The sequence below is a fragment of the Argiope bruennichi genome, chromosome 5 (assembly GCF_947563725.1).
Source record: "Argiope bruennichi chromosome 5, qqArgBrue1.1, whole genome shotgun sequence".
Taxonomy (NCBI): domain Eukaryota; kingdom Metazoa; phylum Arthropoda; class Arachnida; order Araneae; family Araneidae; genus Argiope; species Argiope bruennichi.
In genome coordinates this window covers 73,974,726-74,002,241 of record NC_079155.1, presented here as the reverse complement: position 1 = coordinate 74,002,241, position 27,516 = coordinate 73,974,726, and the positions used below count along the sequence as shown (strand labels likewise).

Genomic DNA, 27,516 nt, shown 5'->3' with positions numbered 1-27,516 from the left:
CAGCCGCTCAGCACAGATCTTACAACGGTCTTTCTTAAGGTGATACTAGCCGTGATGGGAAGCAAATTACAAGTTTGTAACAGTATTATCAGAAATATGTAAACGCGATATTTCAAACACGTAGTGACTTAAATATATAAAATTATGTTCGAAATTTTGAGATTACGAGTGCAGTTTTGTGTCAAGCCTGTTGCAATCGATTGAGAAAATGTGCCTAAAGCACAAATTCCATTTTAGAATACTATTATCGTCATGGGAGAAATCAATCGCCAAAACACTTGCCAAGAATGACATGATAGATTCAGTAAGAATGCTAAATTCAAGCCAAAAGTTATGCCAAAGAACAACTTACTACATGGCACTAGCGTACAATTAACTTTGACTTTGCACGTGAACTTAGCATTTTTACTGAATATATCGTGTCATTATTGGCGAGTTATTTGGCGAGTAATTCCTGGCATGCATAAAAGTATCCAAAACTCGAATTTGTGTTTGAGACACGTTTTCTTTTGTCGATTGAAACAAAATTTGACACAAAATCCCATACCAAATTTGATATATTTAAATGCGATTTTGAGTTATCGCGTTTACATGCTTCTGAAAGTACAGACCGACAGACGGTCAATCCTTTACCGGATAAATTTGTGCACAATATTTTATCTATCTAGCTCTCTTCGATTTGTATCTATCATGCTAACTTATATTCGAACAACCTGACAGAAGGACTTCCTCTCAGCAGATTTGGCGGAAAACTTGATAGAAATATGAAAATTTTGTATAAAGACCGTGTATACGAAATTTCAATTGTCTTGCTCAAATCGTTTTTAGTCGCAGATAGACATTTTCTAAAAATGTGTGTTTTGAACTCGAGGAGGTCAAAAACGTGAATATTCGTCAAAATCTAGAGTTCCAATTTTTTTATGATTATTATACTTTCTCACTACTACGTATACGCGAAATTAGAAAGTAAATAAATAAAGGAAATGCGGTCCTCTAATCAGAAACCCCAATGAGCATATAAAATGGAGTGCATATGCCGAAATAAAAAAGCAAAAACTCTTCTTAGATATCAATAGCCATATTAAAGGGCAGGGGTAGCCTGGTTGGTAGGGCGTTGGAAGTTCTACTACGTATACGCGAAATTAGAAAGTAAATAAATAAAGGAAATGCGGTCCTCTAATCAGAAATCCCATTGAGCATATAAAATGGAGTGCATATGCCGAAATAAAAAAGCAAAAACTCTTCTTAGATATCAATAACCATATTAAAGGGCAGAGGTAGCCTGGTTGGTAGGGCGTTGGAAGTTCTAAACCCGCCTTTCGAAGATTCTCCGTGTGTGTGGTGGCTGGTGCACGTATAAATCTGTCGGGGTCACGAAATTCTCCATGTCGAGAGTAATGGTGGGGTTACTGGATCAGGGGTGAACGTTCTCTGATTCAGGTCTAAGTTACGATCTGCATGAATGAAGTCCGCCCTGAAAAAAGGGTTGTGACGTGTGTGTAGTTAAATCGTACTCTTGGCACTAGATAGCGCTACTGATAAGCAAGAGGCGCATCCTTGGCTTAAAATCGCTGACTTCTAAAGTCAGTGGGCTTGTCTATAAAAAGTGCCATTAAAAACAACAAGAAAGCTGCTAATTTAACATTCCAAAAAAACTCTAAACGAATGATTCACTCAAACCCCAATTTTAATTTAAATTGAATTATAACGATATATAATCCATTGTTACAAATTTTATTTAAAATAAATATCGAAAAAGAAATTTTGATTAAATCGATATCATTAAAAATACAATTGTAAGCTCCCTAAAATAATATATGAAACATTTTCATGCTAAAATTATTTTAAAAGTTACTGCTGAAACACTGAGAACAAACCAACTAAGCATGGCTTAATTTTTATTATTTATTTGAATACTTGAAAAAGGAATTGGTTTTGAGAGTTGGAAATAAGATGATTGATCTAACAATGTACATCAAAATATATGGACAAATTTCATATTGATACTGTTCATCGTTTTAAAAAAATTATCGAGTCAGAGTGACAAATGTTTGTTCTACCTTATATGGAGTCATTCAGGACAATTGGGAATAAGATGTAATTGGGAACAATAGCAGTATGCATAGGTGAAACCTTAGTGAACTGGCATTCAAAGAACAACATTATCTCGCTTTATTCAGCATCATTTTGAAATGTTTACTTTAAATACAACTGTTTTTTTTTTAAAGTGAAAACAAAACTTTCTCAAGTTTCACCATTCATTATCTACATCGCTTATTTGCAAGGTAATTGCTAAGTTATACATTTCTTTGATCTGAAGGATATAACGGTTACAAGTAAGATTCATTTTTCACTTTTGAACATTCTGCTGAGAAATAGGTTAGCGTACTCAATTACCCCTTACAGTTTTGGGAATCGTTCGTGAAGTAATTGGGAACAGGTTTTTAATGTAATAAAAAAATCTTATATTTTTCATACATTTTGAGGGATATATTATAGGAATATTCATTTGAATAATGCAATATTGATTATTATATAAAATGTGGTGATATTAAGCCTAGGAACAAAGTAGTGTTCTGCTCACCAATAATGTTTAACTTTAGACCAAAGGGACAGGATAGCCTGGTTGGTAGGGCGTTGGATTCGCGTCCCTTGAGTTCGAACCCCACCGGCCGAAGGCTCTCCGGGTGTGTGGCGGTTGGCGCACGTTTAAATCTGTCGTGGTCAAAGTCCTCCATGTCGAGAGTAATACCACTGGGGGTACTGAATTAGGGGTGATCGTTCTCTGATTCAGGTCTAAACTACGATCTGTGGATGAGTGAATGAAATGCATGTATGAAGTCCGCCCAGTAAAAAGAGTTGTGTTAAGTGGTACTCTTGACCCTAGATGGCGCTACTGAAAAACGGGAGACGCACTCTTGGCTTAAAATCACTAACTTCTAAAGTCAGTGGGCTTGTCTATGACAAGTGCCATTAGAAACAACGACAACAATTTTAAGCCAAATTAAAAACTGATATTTTTAAAGAATTCACCACGTGATCTACTTGCATAATAATTGTCGCATATGCGCACTAAACCTCTTTATTAATAATGATTTGATATTGATTCACATCAAGCATAGAAGAAAGTTGAAAAACTGATATCAAGGAAGAAAAAGGGCTCGTTGCTGTAGGAGGAATTAGAAGATGATGATTTTGTTTCTTTTCAGTAAGATTCGTAGATTGTGGAAATGGAGGAAGTAACATTTGAATCACCCACGATTGTATATATATATATATATATATATATATATATATATATATATATATATATATATATAAATTTGATCGATTATATTGAAGTACCAGAAAGAATGTCCATTATTTGTGTGTTTCGGAGAATTGATGGAGTAAACAGTGGACATCTCAATGTTATAGGTTTGAAGAGCACCAATTTAACTTGAAGATAATTTGTTTTGGAGATAAATGAGAATTTAGAGTTGGTTAGATTTTGGATGAGTTTATTTTATTAGATCCTATCACTGAGTAGATTTTTCAAAAACATTAAGTGTCTGTAAAAAAGTAACTGAATGGCGATGATTGAACTTTCTACTTTAAGTGGAACTCTATTTTCTATAACTAAATTTATTTAGCTTTTGTACAACTTGAAGCAAATTTCTAAATCTCATATATTTCCTTCTTGTGTGTCATAACGTTCCGCCATTTCTGTTTTTATTAAAGTTTATTTCCCGAAATCTCCTGACAAAATTGAAGATAAAATGTTTATAAATTACTCCAAATTGAATGTATTACATAAATATTTTATATTTCATGAAATGGAATATATTTTAATTAAAAAACAGTAACGAAGCAGTATTTCGTTGCAGTTGGGAACGAATGGGAAAGTAAAGCGGATGGGAAAATTTAGCGGAAAGCAGCGACGGCATTTTTTGTAGTTCCCAGTTTTAAGTTTCAGTTTTTCTCTATTTAGTTTAATTTTGTCCCGTGTAATCCAAAAAAAAAAATTATTCCATGTTGTGAAATTAAAATTTTATATCCAAAATTCGAAGAAGTAATGTGAATTAAAAATCGGCTATAGAGTTTAAACTTCATATACTAATATGATACATAAACAAAATACAGACATATTTTCAAACAATTTAATTTGCAAAAAGTTGTTATTTTTTTATTATTAAAAAACTTATTTTTTTTTAATTTTATTATTTAATGATATTTTTGTTCATATAATTAAAGAAATAATTATAAGCAAATGAAATAAACTGCTAGTTTGAACTTGCTAGGACTTGAAGCATATTTATTGTTAGGAATTGGAGAGTGGGCCCTATGAGTACAGAATTTTGTTCAGTTGCCCATCCATTCAATAGTTTATTCATGAAAGGTATAACTATAGGATTAATAGAAAGATTCTATTACCCAAAAACTCTTGTATTTTTGTTTTAGGCAAACTTTGCTTCTCTTGTAGTTTTATTTTTAAAAATTCCCTATCCCCCCCCCGTCTCAAAACTGAAGGGACAGCATATGTTTTAAAAAGCTGATATACAGAAGTGAGCCCCTTAGCTAATTGCTATCAAGTAAGTATATGCTCTGACATTCTTTTAGATCTTTCAGAAAACTCCTCTGTCTCCAGAACCCATCTGGACGAGGGTCTTGAATAAACAAAACACACGCCATGGATATCCAATTCATCCATTTAACTAGAGGAGATTGGAATTTTACAGTAACATCTAAGCGTTAGGACACTTACCGTAAATCGATTTAATGGGCATTTGAGGCCTTTCAGTATTTAAAGAGTTTAATCGTTTTTGTCTTATCATGTTCACAGACAGATAGAACAACAGACAAGCAAATATAATTCCAACAACGTGCTATTCGAACTCGGGAAGCTCTTCAAAATCTCGAGTTCGAATTTTTTAAAGATTATAACACTTTCTTTTTGTATTTTTCATATGCAAGAAGGAAAAAAAATACAGAAACGAAAAGTTTTTTTTTTTTAAATTTTTCTGTTAAATATATAAGTTCTTTTAATCAAAGAAACAACAAAAAAAAAAAAAGATTTTGATGCAACTTCCAAAGGGTTAAATAACTGTGAAGATGCAAATTCAGATGACGGAATATATTAGTCTCACTTTCTTTTAAGAAAAATTTGTCTACTGATGTTTTCTTTCACTGATTATTTCGACTTTTATTCCAAAAAACAAAAACAAAAATCCAATATTTGCTGTAAAAAAAAATGTCTTATTCGTTTGCAATGCATTAAAATTCTTAAGAATCTCTAAAAATTCTACCTGTGCTTTAATTTTCTTCTTTAAAAAAATTGAAAGTGAAAAGCGAATTTATTAAGAGAAATTTCATATTCAATCTTTTCGGTCCACTGATGCAAAGAATTGTCATTTGTTTTGCGATTTTATTTTGCTATTTTTTCAAAAAAGAAACTTCTAACAGTTTCGCAGTGTAACTTCAGAATTGTCAAGCATGAAGAATCTTTTTTTAAAAAATTCGCAAACGGATATATTAAGAATTTTTTCCCTTTCGTAAATAAAAATATCATCACTGTCACTTTTTCTAAAAATAAAGTGTTTTTTTTATTTTGTTGTTCAGTGTTTATATAGTGTATGCTTTTGTTTCCTTGGAAACTGCATTGATTGTCTGATAAAAATTATGAAAAAATATTTTGTAAGAATTCCCCATTTTTTTGTATGTATATGTGATTTCGTTTTTGTTTTTTTATTTCCTTCTCTTATAATTTTATCAAAAAAATTAATTATGTTTTATTATTAAAGAAAATGCTTGATTGATTTGTACCTAAATAAATGCAATCGCAAAGTCTATCGTTATTTTGATGAAAAGTTTCGATAATAATAATACAGGGTGGTTATAATTAAAATTCCATTTCAAAATGGTCTTAAAAAGAAAACTAATGGGCCAAATGTTATCAAACTTGGTAATAATTTAACCCTTTCTAGGGCAGTGGGAAGTATGCTTCCCACCAAATTTATCAATCTTTGTATGAAATTATGTAGGTTGGCATAAGTTCTGACAATTTTTTTTAGTAAGTCAGAAACTTGGTTGCTTCAGTTCTTCATCTCAGACAAAATGATGTGTCTTGATTTTTTACTTAATTATTAATTAACCAAATTAATTAATTAATTAAATTAAATTTATCTAATAAACTAAATGAATCCCTTTTCTTATTCTAATTTCAAGCCTAAAAATATTTTAACATAATATGACTAGAAAAAAATGGATTTTTAAAGGGTTAAAGGAGGTCATGGGAATTTATTTTCTGCCAAATTAAGTTCAAAAACTCAAAACCAGGGGAGAAATGGCGCTGTATAAAAAGAGTTAAGCAAAATACGGTATGAAGACACCGGTTTAAAATGTGTTTAACTATTTTTGAAACGTATTACAAAGCATGTCCAGGGTGTTTTATCTCAAAAGCACTGTTTATGGTGATAATCTACACAAATTGGCGGAGATGTGATACATCGATATGGGCGTAACATTCCACCTGATATGCTAAGAGCTATTGTTGAGAATGCAGTAATGTGACTTAACTTACTTTCAGAAAATGGTGGACGCCACATTGAGCATGCTTTGTAACACTTTTTTTGGCGGGAAAGAAATTTTCTTGATCTTCTTTAAACTACTATCAAGTTTGATAATATTTAGTGCAGTAGTTTTCCTTTTATGACCATTTCAAAGTGGAACTTTAATTATAAGCACCCTGTATATCTAATTATCAATACAAAAGTCAAAAAAGAATATTTATATTTATTATAATCACACATATTAAGGTATCGTATTACGTCCGAATTCCACTTTTTAAACAATAATATTTAAAGCAATATTTATCTATTTTTAAATCTTATTAATGTAAAAACTTAACTTTACGTACAAAAGTATTTTGTAATTTTATCAATATTTTAAATATTTAAAAAAAATGTGGCCCAAATTTGATTTTTTTTCAAACACTCTCAATCAAAAACAAATGACAGGAATTGTGAATCCTTATGTAAATATAATTATTGATTTATTGTCTAAAAATTGAAGCTGAAGTGTAGAAAAAGCCCAAAATTCTTGAAAATTACCAGAGTTTTAGAGAAAAATCATAAATTATTGCGAAATTTTGATCTTTTCTTAAAGATTAAAATGTGGTCATTTCTCATTTAAATTGGTTCATCATATCTTGATTCATTCCTTAGATAGTATTATAAACTAAATGTATGTCAAATTTCAGATTGACATTTCTTATAGTATCTTAGTAATTGTATTTGAAAAATAAAAATTTTTGGATGAACCACATTTTGTGAAAATCGAGTTTAAAATGTAAGTTTTTAATGAGATGAAAAAAAGATTTCTCTTCAAAACATTCTAAATTTGTAGACTATTCCTTCTTTTTTTTCCAAATGCAATATCATTTTTTTTAAATTTTAAATTTTTCGATTTTTTTTTCTTGATTTTAATGACCATTTATTGTGATCAGCTATGCAGATAGCACCGAATGTTTCCAATAGTAGTTCTATCATCGACTTGAAAACGCATGTTGACCAACTTGGAAATTCTTCTATCAAATAATATTTGTCAAAAGTAAGATTTAAATGTTTTCCATACGTATCTTGTCAGAAATTATAGCTGTCAGATTTTTGTCCTTGACAAAGGGCAAACCAATCTATTCCAAATATGTACTCTTTCCTCTACCTTTACTAATTAACTATTATTCCTTTTAATATTATTATTAATAATTTATTAATAATTTAATATTATTAATAATTTATTAATAATTTAATATTATTAATAATTTAATGTTATTAATAATTTATTAATAATTTAATATTATTAATAATTTATTAATAATTTAATATTATTAATAATTTAATGTTATTAATAATTTATTAATAATTTAATATTATTAATAATTATTCCTTTTCTAATTAATTATTTTCATAATCCAATCAACAATTCAAGAAAATGTTAATTAAAAAACCCCAAATTGTTTAACAGGTTTTAAGTAATTAATTTATCATATACGATACAGTCCCATGAAAGATGTTAAGCATTTACTTAATTTGATGTATTAGATTAATTAATATGAGAGGAATCTATTCTCTGCGCACTTTTAAAGTCTTATCTTAAATTCGAAATATTTTTATTTATATTAGATTAAGTCGAAGTTACAATAACCGTTGCAACTTCAGCTATTCGTTCCATAATGAAGACGATTTTAATAAGTTTAAGTGATTTTGTACCGTGAAATCTGAAGAATGAGAACCAAATATCCCCTTTGCTTTTAATCCATTTATTTAACCTTTAATTAAAATTAATTGATGTCACAATCTCTAAATGTTGAAAGACTTATGAATGAAACAACATAGGTTAGCCAAAGTATTTAATTACATATATTAAATCTCTTCACTTACATGGGTTTATATTTTTATCTTTAGCTGTACACACGACTTCCTTGTAATATTCGCTTTAATTATAATGGCGAAAAGTATTATTTGCTTTAAAAAGGCTTCACAAATCCGTTACATTTAATTTTCACTATTAGCTTTCAGAAATAATTCTAAAAATAATCTAAAAATATTAAATTTCTTAGGCTATGTGAAGTTTTAAAACTTTGCTTTTATATTTTCCAAATGTTAACTTACTGCAAATAAAACTAAATGCTTTCAGAAACTCTAATTTTGTCTTTATAAATAAAATGAAAATAACTTTGTTTAAATTGTTATTGAGGCTGGTCAATACTAAAGAAGCAATTGAAAATAAAATTTTCTCTTGATTTGCAGCAAAAACGTACCTGTAAAAACAAGACGAAATTAATGGGCAAACGAAAAGAGAATAATAGAATTGTACATCTGAAATAATAAAAATGTTATTATTGTCAGTGTATTCCAGACCTTTTGACTTAAAGCTACCAAATTTGGCACCTATACACTTTGGAATATAAAAATGTGCAATTTGGGGATATTTTGTAAATTAAAAAAAAATTAACCCATTAAACCTTAAGCCGTATTTTGGTTTTTCTCACTAAAACTTCCAAAAGTATTAAAGCACAAAAATTATTTTTGCATCATCTTAAAACTCAAAAAATGACTTTTCAATGATACTATTTTCGTCATATAAGTCTTTTCTATTTTTCATAATTTTTAAATTTTTTTAAGTTTATTTTACAGCAAAATATTTCATGGTTGAAATGAAACTCAAATCATTTTAGTTGCTATTACTAAAGTTGCATTCTGGCTTCTTTTCTACATAAAGATCAAAATATGAAGATTCGGTTTTTTCATGTTGAGCGTGTTTCAGAATAAGGAATACTTATAATAAAAAAATTTTGAAATTTAGTTAAATGTTTTAGTTAAGGTTTAATCTCAGAATAAAGAAATAGTAAAAAAAAAAATTAATAGTACTCATTTTTAAACAATGCTTTCCTGTCTTAAAATAAAATATAAACCCAACATACTTACGGTTTCTAATACAGTATGAATCATATGCCCATCAAAATTTAAAATTTAAAAATATTTGATGAGGGAAACAATTTTACAAAAAAAAAATATTTAATTGGAATGTTTAGTAACCATAATTCGAAAATAAAATTTAATCTCATTTTACATAAAATAAATTATGGGTAGATTATCTACACAGTTTGCATTCAGAATCATAAAATGAAATCTCAGTACTTCGAAAGACAGTGCGTAATTAAAGGATAGATTTCCCTAACAAATACGTTTTAATGTTTCGATGTTGTCATAGGACTTGATTCCATTAGCAATGTACATGTATTAAATTAACAAAACAGGTTTACGGTTATTAAAATAAAAAGGGTTAATATTTATCAAAACGATGTTAAAATCACAGAGGTTAATTATGAACCTTATGCTTAGGAAATTTAATTAAAATTCAACTCAATGAATATTTTCGACGAACAAGCTGGTCGCCAAAGACGATTAATGGGGGGTTAATTGAATATTTTCTCAAATGAAGGAGCGCCTCTTTAAACAAATATATTTCCATATCCAAGGTATGAAACTGCATCCATCCATTTTTGAAATTTCAACGTTTCATAAAAATTGTGTAGCATTGTGTTAGGTTGGGGGGATATTAATTCTTAATGTTATGAAATACAATTTTCCTTAAAATGCCTCATTCAAAAGCTCAGAAATTTTTTTATTTTACAATTTTTGACTTCATTCTTTTATTTTATTATTTTTTTCTCGGTAAATTATCAGGCATCTTCCAGGTCTCCTGGCTGTAAATCTAGCAAAATAATTATTATTATAAAGCATTACAAAATAGAGTTCAGGTACTGCGAATAAAACGAAGTACCTTAGTACTCTTGTTAAAATTCACGTAGAATTTTTTATAAAGTATATATTTATTAATATTATTACGAAGTGATAAAACGTATCCCTGACATACCGACCTTGACGACAAAAGTTGGCAACTTGGAGAGAAATTTGTCGACCTTGGCGACGAAAGGAATCTTCTAGAAGACTCGAGATGGTCCCAACATTATATCACTGAGACCAGTTTTTCCTTGAAACTTGGAGAAAGTTCTGTGAGTTTCCCAAGATTACGCCACTTTCTGTAAATGACATCACTTCCTGTGGGAAGACTATAAAAAAGCAAGCACTCAAGACCTGGGGTAATTTAAAGGATTAGACAGCAAGCAAGCGGCTGAATTAGCGATTAAGTGGTCTGCGTTATTACAATTGATTAGCGGTATTTGTAGAGAAAAATTTGTAACAATATTAAGTAAATAAATATAATTATTCAACAAACATTTTCCTTCTCTTGTAAAGATCACAAAGAAGTCTAAAATAATTATTCGATGAATAATTAATTGTGCCTAAACATTTTTAAAAATAATGTAGTATTTTGCAGAAAGCTTGCTGCCATATTAATTACCTTTAATGGTTAAAAGAAATTTCACAGGATGTTTAATGAAACATATTCAAATTTTTCTTAATGAAATTCTGAATTATTATTAAATTGAAATAAAATATAATTTTATCAATGCAACTATTTTTTTCTCCTTTGAAATTTAATATTTTTTCTTTTGTTTACAAATAATTGAATATTGCTTAATGATGGTAATTTATTTACTTATCTTTTTTAATAAAACCTTTAGTTTAAAAGTATCTAATTTGGTTTTTATCTCCCTTAATTTATATTTTGAAAACGTAATTCCAAGGAAATCATCTCTCCTTCAGCTAAAATTATTAATAAATGAATGATATCCCACAATACACTGATGTTTATTACTTCCATTTCAGAGACTGAAATCTGTTTCCTTTGGACAATTTTATAATCAGATTGGTGTTCTCCAGAGAGTAAGATTAAAGTATTTTCGGAGTTCTTTGATAATTCATTGCACCAAGGATATTTGTTATATTCGCCAAATATATTATTTATATTTTATTTCAGAAAAATCGTTTAGAAATAACTTCATGGTTATGATTTCACCAAACTGTCAGACATTAAAGCCGTGTTATTTTAATTATATTTACATATTTTCCGTTTATTGTATACATGAAACTTTCCTAATGAAATCCAGTCCCATGACATCATAGCGGTCTTAAAAATGTTAATCCCGGTTCATTTATTTTCTGATTTCGTGATTTTGAAAACTGCGTCTTGAAAAACTCCACAGATATTAAAATAGAATCCTCCTTTTTAAGCGTACGGCAGTGGAATAAAAACCACGCGATTAAATATTTGATGAAACCGTGACAACGGTTTGAATTTCAGGGCCACAATGTAATCTGTTGTTGGAATTAGAGTAAAAAAAATTCCAACGTTTGAATAATGCAGTGTTCCTACCTCCAAACTTTTTAATCGATAGAAAATAACTTGAAATATATTAAACATCGGCGTATAATTTCAATAACAAAACAATTTTATTGTTTAAATTATTTTTATGTAAACTGGTCTGTGTCAATTCTAATTACTACCATATTATTACCTTCATGGTAAACTTTTTGAATTCCGTACTTCTTTTCTATCTGCAATTCAAAGTGTAATATTTTTCATTCAAAAATTTTAATACAAATTCGTGCTGCCATCTAGTTTTGAAAGTCTGAAACATAACTTTTGAATTGCAAAAAATTTTGCTTAATGCTCCTGCTGCCATCTAGTAACCCATTAAGATACCTAATTTATGAGTTAAAACAAGGAAAAAAAATTAATAATTTCTTAAGACATCCGCATACAATGATAGTTTAGATTACAAAAAATGATTATTTATTATCACTATCTCATTTTCAAAAAAAATCATATGTGTATAATATTATAAGTTGGTTTACATGTACGATTTTGTATATTTTTATATACATTTTATATTTTTAATTGTAAAAAAATCGAGTAAAACCAGAGATTGGATATTAGCTTTGTCACCAAGGTGGAATATTTCTAGCCAAACCTGACAAGATACACCAATAATATAATTTTGAAATTAAGAAATTAGTTTAGTACATTTGGCGATTTAACGTATTTAAAAAGTTATGACTTGGTGCCATATGTCGACATGCATCCGATATGTTTTTCAATCGTATTTAAATTTAATCAAATTGTATTTTTTTAAAAATATTTTGAAACATGCGAAGCATACGCCTTTAATTAAAGAATTTTTAATAAAAACATGATTTTTCAATCTCGATGCAAACATTCAACAGCTGGACATTTTAAGCAATGTTTGATAGCTCTTTATTTATTTATTTTATATTTTGTTTACAATTTTCAAATTTATCTATTGAAATTTTTTAATTTATTTATTTAGATAAAAGATAAAGATGTTAATAATTTTCTCTTTCGTGTTTAATAATTTTCTCTTTTCTCTCTCGTGGAATTAAAGCTCCAATAAAAAAACTGGCAAGTAATAATAAAATTAAATTTATGACATTTGAATAAGTTTGAATAAAAAATGTCAACTAGTTAAATTTTAGGAAGTTAATTTAGAGTTTAAAAAATGATTTAATTTCAGAATAAATAGTATGAATATTGTTTTAGGTGAGACATCATCACATACATTTCATATCATTGAAAATCCTCATTATATTTGTAATGCTAAAAATAATTAGAAAATTTTGAAATGAATTTTGTTAATGTGAGACCGTAGCTTCCATTTATTAATCTCAAATAATACAAATGGCAATGAAGAGATCAAAAAAAAAAGGAACAACTTTAACGAAAGTCCACATTGGTGATATTTTGCATTGGCGCCATTTTCTTTGTTGGCCTGATCAAACATGATAGCGTTAATAACACAAAGGCAAGGTTGTCGAAACGAATTCTGGGTTGCGAGATGCGCCAAGTGAACCAAGTCGCCAATAGAAAGGACCTATAATGAAGTTGTACCAAAAGCAGTAATGAATCAATTATTATTTGGGTTGATTAAATAATGAAAGAAAATTTTAAATTAATGTTATCTATTATGCTTTTATGTTATGTTTTTAATAAACAAAACTTAAAAATTTACATCACAATGAAAAAAGAAAAGCTGGCACTTTTCACTAAGGTAAAGAATGGATGATTGGATCGGTACTTACTAAGTTAAAAAAATTGCAATAAATATTAGATTGATTATTAAAATTTTTCAAATGCAAAATACAGCTTTTTCATAACTTTCTGTTTTATTATTACTTTTTAAAATTAAAAAATATATATATGAATGGATTTTGTTTGCTTTTTTAAGCATATATTTAAACAAGGGTCATGAATTTTCTTTACGTGACATTCATCATGATTTAATTTCTGTATAGTATCTACATTTTACGATATTTTATTATTATCTACTATTTTTTATGATCTTGATCTGACCTTATATCTCTGATTTTGAAAAAATATTTATTAGTTTTAGTGCAGTAAAAGTTGTGCTATGACTAATTTTACGTGGTGTAAATTAAAACCTAAAACCTGTGGAAATAAATGATTTTATTCACAAATTTGTTCTCAGTAAACCATCATCAAAAAAAGGGATTCATCAGTAAAAAAAGAAAATCATCATTAAGGGAATTTTACATAGCTTCATATCGGATGATTATTTTGAGAATTACTTATACCCAGTTGACTCAGGAAAAAATATTTTTTCATTGATCTGCTTTTATAGCCGTACAATTTTATCCCTAATAATAATAATTTTTTTAAAAAAATATGAATTTAAAAAATTAATTTAAAATTATGAAAACTGTAAAATAAACATTTATAATTACTTTGAGGAGAATTTTCTAATTATTTACAGAAAATTACTGATACCCAGTTAATTTTGGATATAAAATATTTTTTTCATTGATCCACTTTCATAGCTGTGCAATATTATTTCTGTTAATAATAATTTAAAAAAAAATTAATTTAAAATTATGGCAACAGTAAAATAAACATTTATATTTACTTTGATGAGAATTTTTTAATTCTTTACGGAAAATTACTAATATCCAGGTGATTTTGGATAAAATATTTTTTTCATTGATCCACTTTCATAGCTGCGCAATATTATTTCTGTTAATAATAATTTTAAAAAAATTAATTTAAAATTATGGCAACAGTAAAATAAACATTTATAATTACTTTGAGGAGAATTTTTTAATTCTTTACGGAAAATTACTAATATCCAGTTGATTTTGGATATAAAATATTTTTTTCATTGATCCACTTTCATAGCTGTGCAATATTATTTCTGTTAATAATAATTTTAAAAAAATTAATTTAAAATTATGGCAACAGTAAAATAAACATTTATATTTACTTTGAGGAGAATTTTTTTAATTCTTTACGGAAAATTACTAATATCCAGTTGATTTTGGATATAAAATATTTTTTTCATTGATCCACTTTCATAGCTGCGCAATATTATTTATGTTAATAATAATTTAAAAAAAATTAATTTAAAATTATGGCAACAGTAAAATAAACATTTATATTTACTTTGATGAGAATTTTTTAATTCTTTACGGAAAATTACTAATATCCAGTTGATTTTGGATATAAAATATTTTTTTCATTGATCCACTTTCATAGCTGCGCAATATTATTTATGTTAATAATAATTTAAAAAAAATTAATTTAAAAAATTAATTTAAAATTATGGCAACAGTAAAATAAACATTTATATTTACTTTGATGAGAATTTTTTAATTCTTTACGGAAAATTACTAATATCCAGGTGATTTTGGATAAAATATTTTTTTCATTCATCCGCTTTCATAGCTGTGCAATATTATCTGTGTTAATACTCATTAATATATTTACTATTTTCGTACAATCGGGTGCAAAAAAATTAATAACTGAAACTGTTTATAATATTAACATCATAATGTTTTTATTAGTATATTCTATGTAAATTCCAACATGCTTATTAAAGAAAATCGTCCAAAATGCAGAAAGGTAGATAAAGGGACAGAGAGCTGTTAAATTGATCTGTACATCTTTGTAGTATTCGTCACTACGAAAGGAATATTAAAATTTTAATTAGATTTTCGATTAAAATTTTAATACTTTTTGTCAATAATTTCGGAGCATGATATGGTACAAGACCATTTTTAAAGTCCTTAAAATTCAAGAAATAAGACCTTCAAATATCTCAATTTGATTTCCAATTTTTCTCCGATTTTTGTAAATTTTTAAAAATATTTTGAAACATATTTTACAACACTAATTTTTATTGCTCTAGTTCCAAGAGTTTATTATCACTCAGACTCTTTCTGCAATTCTGCAGTTATACTAGTTCTGTAACATTATTAAACACATCATTTATGCGTTAAAAAATCGCTGCTTCTTAATTAAGAGAAAAATAAAAAGAAGATAAGCGTATCAAGCCTAAGGCATTGTCATACTCCGATGACTCACATTAGAAATTCAAATGTCCATTTTTTTTCCCTTGAGAAACTGAACAATAAATATATGATACAATTGAGAATAAATAAATAACTTTCATTTTTCATTCGGAGATCTCTAAAATGCTGAAATGTGTCGTCGATGAATAATATTTAGATGGATGATTCCAACCGATGAGTATTGTATGAGAAATATAAACAACCGGGAAACTGTCTAATCTTTTTTTTTTTTTGTATCCTAGAAAAAGAAATAAAAGATTTAAACTAATTATTATAGTTATTACAAACATATAAACATTCTCTAACTTTTTTTTGTATCCTAGAAAAAAAAGAAACTAAAAGATTAACTAATTATTATAGTTATTGCAAACATAATAGAAATTTTCTAATCTTTTTTAATATTGAAAAAAGAAACGAAAAGATTTAATCTAATTACTTTAGTTATTAAAAATGTAATAAAAGCAACATAGCGAGCAAAGAAAGAATTTGATCGAATTTTTATTCATGCTTTTCAATTCACGTAAAAAAAAAATTACTTAATTCCAGTGTATTTAACTTTAAATATAAAAATTCCAATATATTAATAGAATTAAACAGATTTCAAGTAGAATTTAATTAGCATATTAAAAGTCAAAAATCAAATTAAATAAGGTACTTTTTTTCCCATTATAATTTTAAAACTTATCATAATTCCCTTTGTGTTCATATGTGTCTGTTCTGAAAACGTATTAGCTCACTTTATTACAAACAAATGCACTGAAACCTCTTTAAGGCAAACGAAAATGTTTATTTGAACTTCAGATATCCGGATTGCCAATTATCCGAACAGATTTCAGAGTGGAAAAAGAAAGAAATCCGTAAAAATTATTTTCCTGAATAAAGACATAGAAACAATCGACTTTAATTGATATGTTCAAGCACTGACTCTTTGATACAAAAAAAAAATTGTATTATGTATCATTTGAATTTTATGTATTATGTAAGTATATGAAACATTAAAATATTGTTTTTGTAGACATTAAAATAATACGAATAAACATAATTTCATTTTTTTTCCAAAGAAATATCTTTTTTCAGTTAAGATTCACCTGGATTGCAATTTATTCCGTTTCACTTCAATAACAGAAAAATCGTTTGTCGCCTCTTTCACTTAATTATAAATTGAAATTTTAAAAATACTACTAACGTCGCCATTTTCAGCTGTTTTGCTAAGAATATTGAATGCAATCAGTTCCAATTAAATCTTTTATGCGCCGCTTTACAAAATATTATTAAACTGATTGAGAGAGAAATTAAATTAGCATTGTTTTAGTTGTTTTATACCTATCGCATTATTTATATAAATCTTCTAAGTGGATGCAATTCAAGTCGAATGACAAAATTTCATGAAAATAATAACTACTTGCCTTTATGAATATCTACATCCTATTTAGTTATTTTACTATGCAGTGTTGCAATTTTACTTTCGTATTCTTCATGCACTGTTTATTCCAACTTTAAATAATAGCTGAGTAAACTGTGTGTAAATGTATGTAACTGTATGCACGCAGGACATGTTACATAAATTAAAACGCGGGGGAAAGAATAAGATAGCAAATACCAACTTTCGACATTTTGGATTTTCTAGTCAAATAAATAATGATTTAAGCTTAATCTCTAGTAATAATAAAGATGAAAGAAAGGAACTGTGTGTGTGTGTGTGTGTGTGTGTGTGTGTGTGTGTGTGTGTGTGTGTGTGTGTGTGTGTGTGTGTGTGTGTGTGTGTGTGTGTGTGTGTGTGTGTGTGTGTGTGTGTGTGTGTGTGTTGCCATGGGAATGCGGCCCTTGAAGTGATTGTTTTTTTTTTAATTTTAAATAATTAATTTTGGCTTTTTTCCACGATAACTTCTGTACCTTGCATTTCGTGTTCATTGCCTTAATTAAATATTTAATCGCAAGATTTCTCTTCTATAATTGAAAGTTAAAGAAGTAAATTTCAGTTTCATATCGTTTGCAGGAAGAATAAAATGGTGAAGTTACAATGCTACGAAATGTAGATGAACCACACATTTACGTTTCTAATTGTGCTATGTGCATGGGACAAGATTCCATAAGAAAGTTTAATACAATATACAATAAACAGAGAATATAAAAAAAAAACAATTAGAATAACATGGTTTCAATGTTTGAAAATTTGGTGGAATCATGGATGTGAAGTTGTAACTAAAGGATTTATCTGAAATTCAATACAACCCATTTTCTCAGTAAATCTCTGGTTGACAGAGGTGTTTAATAAAGAAATGAAATTAGAAGAAAAAAAATCCCTTTCGAATTTTTGCACAGAATTTTCAATACTTGGCAATGGCAATTAGCAATAGATTATATTAACAATATTGGTAATAGCAACACATTATATTAAATATTTCAGGAAACAAAAAAAATCAGTTTTAATGTCGTTCCAACAATGAAAACAATTTTTCCAAATTGTGCATGAAAATATTTTTAAACATTTATTAAAATCAGGAAGAAAAATTTTACCAAACTAAAATTAATATCACTAAAAATAATTTTTTTAGAATTTTACTATGGTGTAAAAATTATTTATTTGATACAGTTGTATTTTCAGTAGTTATTGTGGAGAAATGGTCAAATAGTCTAAAATAAAGAGCGATAATAGATTGTCATACACACACATATCTTTCCTTGTTGGTAAAGCACACTCAATTTGTTTAAAATTATAAGCATAATAATATACTAAAATTATTTTGAAATTAATCGTTAAAATATAGCAATAATATTAATTCGTTTACTAAAATAAGCAGTATATTATATTTTTAACTAAGATTCGATAATACAGCATTCTCATTCGTACATTTATTAACCCTTCAACTGTTTATCCAGAGATTTTTGCTGGTTGACAACCAGTCCATTTTTTATTGCATACCACGTTTTTCGCAGTTTAGAGTGAATATTTTTACGATTATAGATTTTTGTTATATCATACTATTATCGTGTAACATATAATATCAATTCGCTTTGTTTGAAAAATATTTGAAATTATTTGCAAACAATCATCCAGTTAGTGACTTTAAAAAATGATGCAGTCAGAGGGTTAAAAATGATTCATATAACTCATACCAAAGAAGTTTTACTATACAAAAAGGATGAAAGAGAAATTAATTAATTATTATTAATTATCAATTTAAATATGTTCTACATTAAAGGATCTGAACCTAAATCTGAACTGGATCGAAAGATCAACTGTTGTAATCATATTAGAGAAAATATTTTACAAAATATTTTTAATCTGAGCTTAAAGACTAATTCAAATAATTTTATAATGCGCATTGCTTAGTTATAACTCTACTGTAAAAATTTCTTTAAAAAATTTTCGAAACATAATTTTTTATATTTTTCATCATTTTTTTAATCAATGTACGTAACAGATGCCTCTGGACGGTATTATTAACTACTGTGGTAACTGATAAGTAGAAAAATCAAATCTGTAGAGGCCCCTATGAAAAAAATCTAACATAATAAATTGTATTCAGTTATAACTTATTCTTTTACAATGTATTTCAAAAATTGTAGCCTTTTTAATAAAAAAAATCTGAAATTTCATACTTATAATATGTGTGGAATGTCATAAAAGATATTGTTATAAATCCATAAAAAAATTAGTTATCAGAGCGTTGATACTCACATTTTCTTATGATAAAACGATAAAAACATTATTCCATAATCACAATTCCAGACTAGGTATTATCCTGTCACAAAAACTTCTGTCAATAACTTAAATACAATATCAACTAAAGTCTCAAAGAATTCCGATTTGAAAGAAAGATATCAATAAAACTAAAAAACATGGGAATCAGATCCGAGCAGGAAGTTAAAAGAATTAAAAGCTCTACTTTTTTCGTATTATTTAATTTTCTCTAATTATCTAACAAATTCTCTGTTAAATTCAAGTCTTCTACATATGTGATGAACCGTGTCACGGCTGATACTTGCAGGAAAGGTCGGGTTTTAAGACCATGACATCTCGTCCACCGGAAGTGAAAAAACTTTGGGTATATATACTGGATTGGTTGATGAAAGCAGACAGAGAACCGTTTGGGTTCGATCAAACAATTACTTCTCCATTGATCTCAGCCATTTCTTCTAAGAGGTGCGTGTTCTTTACTTGGATGTATTGGTCAAGTATACTTTTTTCTTATAAAATATGTTATGTTTAGGGTTAATTTTGAATAGAATTCTTTCAAATCGAATTATTTCTGAAATAAATATTCCACACAATTCAAGATAGAATAAAATTCAATAATTAGTGCGAAATCGTAAAATTATAAAGTATTAAATATACGTATTAAAGTATAAAGTATTAAAGAATACGTTTTATTTCATTTTAAATACAAAAGTAACTATTTTCTCATAAATTTTTGTGCTGCTATATAGATTTGTAATTCAATCAGATTTTCAATAATTATAAATTCCCAATACTTTTTTTAATATTAAGTCTAAAAAATTTCACAATAAATGCAAATTATTATAATTTAAAATTTAATCATTGTTTTTTCTAAAATGTATAGTCAAATAGGCACATGATCAGATTCGGGAATATTGTACTTAGGAATAAATCAAGCGTAATACGTCATTTAGAATATATTTGGAAACAGAATGATTCTAAAAACATTTATATACAAAGCAATTATATTACTTTACTAGATATATAATTGGCAATAGCACAAAGATAAAATAAAAATTAAGGTATTATAAAATTTAGAAATTAATAAAGAACAAGATTATATTTTAAATTGAATACATTATGAATATATAAAAAATGCATTTTATGTTGAAATATGAGAGCTAATATTAAATATATATCAGTAGGAACTTTTGTAGTCAAAGCTAGAATAAAATGAAATCTTTAAAGAATGGAGCTTATTAGTTTCTTCCAGATTCTTTCAATTCGATTATATTCAAAAATATATTTTATGTGGAATTATCGGTGATTGGGTCGAAATGTTTTTTAATTCTATTTTCTTCTCGGATGAAATAATGCTTAGTAAAATTAAATATTTTCCCTCAATCGCTGAGGTTTTACTTTCATTTGTTCTTCAGTGTTAATTTTTTATACAGGTAAACGTTCTAAAATATTTTGTGAACTTAATTAAAGAATTAGCAGAATTTGGTTCTTATCAAATAAAACTGTATAACTGTATCAAATAAAACTGTAACATTCAGTCGATTAAATCATTAATCGCATGACATCAATTACGGTACATTTAGAAATTGCCTTGCTCTTTTGTTGCTTCTTTTTCCGCTCTACTGAACAGTTTCGGGTTTAATGGAAAGGAAAGTGGCAGGTGTTATTTCTACAAAGAATAACAATAACAAATGAAAAAAAAGAGGAAAACTAGAATCTAAAATCCTCTTGAATATGTTAAAAGCGCAGATAATATTTCCAATTCAATGTTAAATAAATCTGTTGTGAATTTTAAAGAATATAACTTTCTAAAATGTTAGCATTTGTAATTGTAATAACCACATTTTCAAAACAAGTAAATTTTACTAGAATCAATGGTTTAGTTTGTTTCAAAACTTCAGTTTCTATTTCAGTTTTTTGTTTAAATACGCAATTAAAAAACAACTAACATTTTGCTTCGATATAGAAAACAATAACTTCAGCTATTTTTTTTTTCAATTTACGAAATGTTTCGAGAAAATAATGGAATATTATTCCTTCAAATTTCATTCATGATTTTATTAAATTCGTAAAATTAAATATTAGTTAGACTTATCTTATAGATTTTAAAACATTTCGAAAATAATCTGAATAAAATTGTAATGAAATGAAAATTGAAGCAATAAATCCTTCATTTCTGTCTTCTTTTAATTTGTAGGATATTTTACAAAATGTATTTTCGCCTTTGGATAGAATGCGTCAAACCAATATTTCTCATTTAAACAATTATAGAAAAAATAAGAATACACTTCACTTCATAAACTAGAAAAAATAGAAATTTATTAAAAGGAAAAGAGAATATATTATGGCATTTAAAAATAATAGACTGGGCATATCTTCAAAAAAGTTATAATTTTTTGTACATTATATCCTAAATAATCTTTGAAGATCATTAACATTAACCTTTTAAATAAAATAAAATATAACTTATGTGTCAACACTTTTTCCAGAATGGCATATTTCTTTGAAGATATCAAATAAATGATTATGCATTTTCTGATAAGATATCCCTTATAAATCTTTAATTTTTATCGATTTTAGATGGCTATTTCCGTGAAAATATGCTTCCTTCTGGTAGCAATTGCTGCTTGCTACGTCGTAGCTGAACCTGAACCAGAACCAGAACCCCATCATGGGTAAGTCCAATTTGTTTAAAAATTTCTAGATATTTGTGATACTATATTGCAAATTTCAAAGAATCATTATCATTACCACATTAAAGAATGCTATAAAATGATATAGTAAAAAACATGCTAATACATTAAATTACAATTTTCTATAACACTTTCAAAATATTTACAGAATAAGTTATTTTAATTATGCGCAAACTTTCATTGCATTTATATTATTCAATTTTTTTAATTCAAAAGAATGATGATTAATTTATTAATCTGCTATCAACAACAACAAAAAATAAAAGGATAAAAAGAAATATAAACAATAAAAAAATGTCATTTATATGGCATAAAATAAAACATAGCATCTAAAAATAAAATATATTCTATTTTATTTTAATAAATATACTCAGATTTCACGCTATATTGTGAATATTTTTGATTTAACAGAAAGGAAGTTATTGTGATAAAAGATAAGAGTGAACACAAACATCATCACCATCACCATCACCACCACAAGCATGACCACGGGCACAAACACAAGCATGGACATGATCATCACCATGGACATGATCATCACCATAAGCATGGTCATCATCACCATCATGGACATGACCATAAGCATGGTCACCACCATGGACATCATCATGGTCACCATCACGGTCACCATCACGGTCACCATCATGCTCATCACCACGGTCACCACCATGGTCATCATCATGGTCACCACCACCATCACGGTCACCACCATGAACATGGCCACCACCATGGACATCATCATGGTCACCATCACGGTCACCATCATGGTCACCATCACGGTCACCATCATGCTCATCACCACGGTCACCACCATGGGCATCATCATGGCCATCACCACGGACATCACCACCATCATGGGCATCATCACCATCATGGACATCACCACGGTCATCATCATGCTCATCACCATGGTCACCACCATGGACATCATCACGGACATCACCACGGACATCATCATGGTCACCACCACGGTCACCATCATGGTCATCATCATGCTCATCACCATGGGCATCATCATGGTCATCACCATGGTCACCACCATGGACATCATCACGGACATCACCACGGACATCATCATGGTCACCACCACGGTCATCATCATGGACATCATCACGGGCATCACCATGGGCATCATCATGGTCACCACCACGGTCACCATCATGGACATCATCACGGACATCATCATGGTCATCACCATGGTCACCACCACGGTCACCATCATGGACATCATCATGGACACCATCATGGTCATCACCATGGTCACCATCATGGTCATCATCATGGTCACCATCATGGACATCATCATGGTCATCATCATGGACATCATCACAGAAGGGCTGACATTCTTCAAAAGGGTCTTCATGATTTCGATGGTCTCCTTGGATTCCATTTCCGTCGTTAAGTATCCGAAAATTCGGAGCACTTTCCCATTATCTTTACTGGGAACCAATATCTTTATTGCCAAAGCATTTTGAGGTACAAAGTCTTCAGCCAATGGCAGATGCCTGCAAGATTTCTGTTTCAAGTTTCAATCTAGTCAGTATGAACTCTCAAATTATAAATTTTCCCTTCAAGGAAAATTCCTATGAATTTTTTGAGATTATCTGCTGAATGCGCTTGGTAAAATGTTTCAATCTCTTTTTAAAGTCTATGTGGTATTTTATGTGCGATTATTTTCTTATTTATTTGGTAAAGCTATTTATTTATATGTGAATCTTCTGCATGGTTTGAATAAAAATAAATATTTTATTATACAAAAATATTGTCTCTTTCCTGTTTATATTTTAACATTGTTTCATGAGATTAAATATTATTTCTTATAACCTTTTCTGATAGTAAAATATGGTCTTTTCTTAAATAGATTGTTTGATGTAAATCAAATAGTTGAAATTTACAAAAGTATGAGCATTACACAATCTTTCTGAAATCCCAGAGAGTCTTTTTAGATATTTCAATTAGCAATGCAATTAAATAAACCAACATGGAAATTCTGCTTAGAAGAAAAAAATTTATGTATTACCGCTCAACATGGAAGACGTTTCGACCAAGACCCAACAAATTTGGTGAAAATATGAATTAATGGGTGGAATTGAGCAATAGTTATTTAAATTAGTAGAATTATTTAAAAAATAAATGTAATTCGGCATTTCCCCATAATAACTTCCGAAAATATTATTTGCTCAAAAATAATTTTTTAAGTATTTAAAAAAAATGTATTTTTAATGATATCAATATGTTTTGTTGGACAGTTTTCCCTTGATCCACCCCCCTACAATCTATGGTTGTATTTTCAACAGCAATAACCTCTTATGGGACTTAATTCTATCAAAAAGGCTCATATACACACTAAGCTAACCAACTGAACATTCTGTAAGATTATAAATTTGCATAGTTTTACTGACTGTCACTTGTTTCTTAAGGTAATCTTGAACATCAAATTATTTCGCAAGAGCTTTATTTTGAAGTAAACAATCTAGTTAGTTTAGTTATATTAACGCCCTATTTCAAGGCAACACTATTTAGTTATAATGACATCATGTTTCAAAGCAACACAATAACACTATTTAGTTATATTAGCGCCCTGTTTCAAAGCAACACAATAACACTATTTAGTTATACTAACGTCATGTTTCAAAGCAACACAATAACACTATTTAGTTATATTAACGTCCTGTTTCAAAGCAATACTAGATCTATTTTGGAGTGGACCTTGTAATCTTAAACCACGGTCAGATGACGAAAACGGCATTTGAGCCGGCGTCCCCATCTCCAAACTTTCTCGCCACACCAGTGAGAAGACGTTTGGCTTCAACGGATTTAGTATACACCAGACTCGCTTTCGGGGGGGGGCACCTCGAAATGAGGATGAGATGCTTCCGGCATGGTGGTTGGATCTCGCTACCCTGGAGGGTACACTAATAGGCGGGGGATCTGGCTCCTCCCATCGATGACGGGACGTACTTCCTTCGGGGAGGGTTGTACCGTGGCCGGTGACGGCCCTTAGGACTCAACCACAGTTCCCGCCAATTGCTGTTGCGGCGGTCCGGTCATTCAGTTTTATGGTTTAAATCCGTGTGCCTTAGGGCGGGTCGGAGAGTTAGATGGTTGACTACACGGTGGTCTTTTGGTGGCATCAAGTATCGAACTGGAAATTCTCCAGTTCCTACAGCAAGACATTACCACCACGCCACTGCAACCCTCAAGATATTCCTATCCAACCAGTTCCTTGTCAAAGACAACATACAAGTGACATTTATTGAATTAAATTAGCACATAAAAATAAATCCCTTGTCAAAATAGAAAGTTTACTAAGATCTTTTGGGTTCTTTGTTCCCAATACAATAAAATTAATATTTCTTTTTTTTTTTCTCGCGAAGCAGTTAATTTTAGGGAGCACGAATCCAAGTAGTATCGGGTAAAAACTCAATACTTATTGGAGTTATAAAATAAGAAGCCACATTAATTTATACATTCAGAATCTTAACTGATTTAATCAAATCCTAAAGTAAAAATTCAGTTGTTAAATTCTTCCGAAATTATTTGCAGTAGAATTAGTATGTTATATAACTTTTACAATGCACTCCTCCTATTGACTGCTATATACTTTTTTGAAAATTTGAAACAATAATAATAATAATGACAAATACAAAATCCATAAAATGGCCCTTAGCTTTTGATTGTATAATCCTCTCGAATTTACTTTATTACGCCATTTAACTTTTGAAATTGTAACTAAGCAAACTGGAATTTAGAAGGCGCGCAACAAACATCGTTAAAATTCGAACAAAATTTCATTTACATCAATTTTAATTTGACGATTAGGCATTCTCCTGAAACAGAACAAGAAGTATTCTTTGAAATTGGCGCCCAACACTAACGCATGCTTATTTTTCTTTTGCCAGTTAAAAGAAGGTAGATAGAATCGATAGCCTGAAAGATAATAATGTTAATATGAAACGGAGAAATGGAAGCAGAAGTCATAAAAGATGAATTAGAAAACAAAAAGGGAAGTGATCTTTCTTCGCATATTCAGCAGTAACTTTAACCTTAACTTTAAACTGGCTACTCCGATTTGCCGAAAGGAATGACCGGATCGCCGCAACAGCAACACCGGCGGGAACTGTGGTTTAGTCCTAAGGGCCATCACCAGCCACAATACAACCCTTTCCTTGGGAAGTACGTCCCGTTATCAATGGGAAATGCCAGACCCCCTCCTCCCTCCACCTTCTTTGTATCCACCAGGGTGAAGTACCAACCACCATGCCGGAAGCTTCTCATCCGCAATTACGAGGTGCCTCCTGTGGAACCTAGGGATGGCGAATATTTTCAGAGCGGTTATTACGTAACCAATATCAAAAAGTCACAAATACAAGTGATCAATACTTTTCAAAGAGGGGTGTGATTCTAATCCTTCATACGATCTTACTGATGATATTTCGATTACAAGTTTTGGATCACGATAGAAACTAACAATCGATACGATATCACTGAAATTTGCCGGAGCGGTGACGATACGATCTGTCCAATGGAAGCTCTCGAAAGAAATCTGTGATTGGATTGAAAAGTGAACGGACCGGTTATTGGAATTATCGTATCGTATCACTGAATTGCATATCACTGAAATTTATCTCAGCGGTGATTTCACCAGAAAGTGCAAGGCTTCCACCAGAAGTGACCGATATTCGTATTTAATGATGCACTATTCCATACAGATCATTTTTAATTGCTCGTGACATGATTGACTTTGATTACATGTACTCTGTTTACTGCTGGTGCCATCTATTGGTAGAATATAGGACTAAAGTAAACATTTTAAAGAAATGACATATATTTTTAACTCTTTTTTTCCAGAAAATGGTTCACTCTAATAAATAAATTAAAAAAATAGTTTTGAGAAAAAAAAATTTAAGAAGTAAGCTGAAACAGATAAATTAATTCAATCACACATTAATTAAATTAGTAGATTAAGTATTAATTACAATTAATAAATTTTATATTTAATATTAAGTAATAATTTTTAATTAATAATATGATTGAAATAACAGATATTTGGAACGCATATTTAAAAATAACAATAGCAATATTATTTGTTATTCAAAAAATCGTGGATTATGTCTCTAGTGGAACCATATTCTCCAATGAAGTTTATACCTCCCTTCTTCCGGATAAAACAGTGGATCTTGAGTAAGGTCACGAATTCCTTGCACGGCATTGGTGAACGATAGTTATAAAAAACAGAATTTTGAAGAATTGAACAGAATTAAAGAAACCAGAATATGCATTTTCGGGGCCTTTTGGCTCTCCAGTTGATACC

General features: G+C 29.0%; 1 protein-coding gene across 2 annotated transcripts; it reads left to right on the top strand.

Annotated features, from left to right (window-relative positions):
- Nucleotides 1-19,885: 19,885 nt before the first annotated feature.
- On the top strand, nucleotides 19,886-23,914 carry LOC129969377 (histidine-rich glycoprotein-like). Of its 2 annotated transcripts, XM_056083930.1 has the most exons (3): nucleotides 19,886-19,974; nucleotides 22,090-22,184; nucleotides 22,614-23,914. In XM_056083930.1, the coding sequence occupies exons 2-3, from the start codon at nucleotides 22,090-22,092 to the stop codon at nucleotides 23,602-23,604; spliced, it is 1,086 nt and encodes a 361-aa protein (XP_055939905.1). In that variant the 5' UTR covers nucleotides 19,886-19,974; the 3' UTR covers nucleotides 23,605-23,914. The 2 variants fall into 2 exon arrangements, with proteins under 2 accessions (XP_055939905.1, XP_055939906.1); XM_056083931.1 differs by lacking the exon at nucleotides 19,886-19,974 and having other exon boundaries at nucleotides 22,096-22,184.
- Nucleotides 23,915-27,516: the final 3,602 nt, after the last annotated feature.

Bases quoted from the DNA above. Each gene is read 5' to 3' on its own strand.
- LOC129969377 (XM_056083930.1), top strand. From the start codon at position 22,090: ATGGCTATTTCCGTGAAAATATGCTTCCTTCTGGTAGCAATTGCTGCT. The intron at 22,185-22,613 runs GTAAGTCCAATT...TTGATTTAACAG, and splicing joins GAACCAGAACCCCATCATGG to AAAGGAAGTTATTGTGATAA.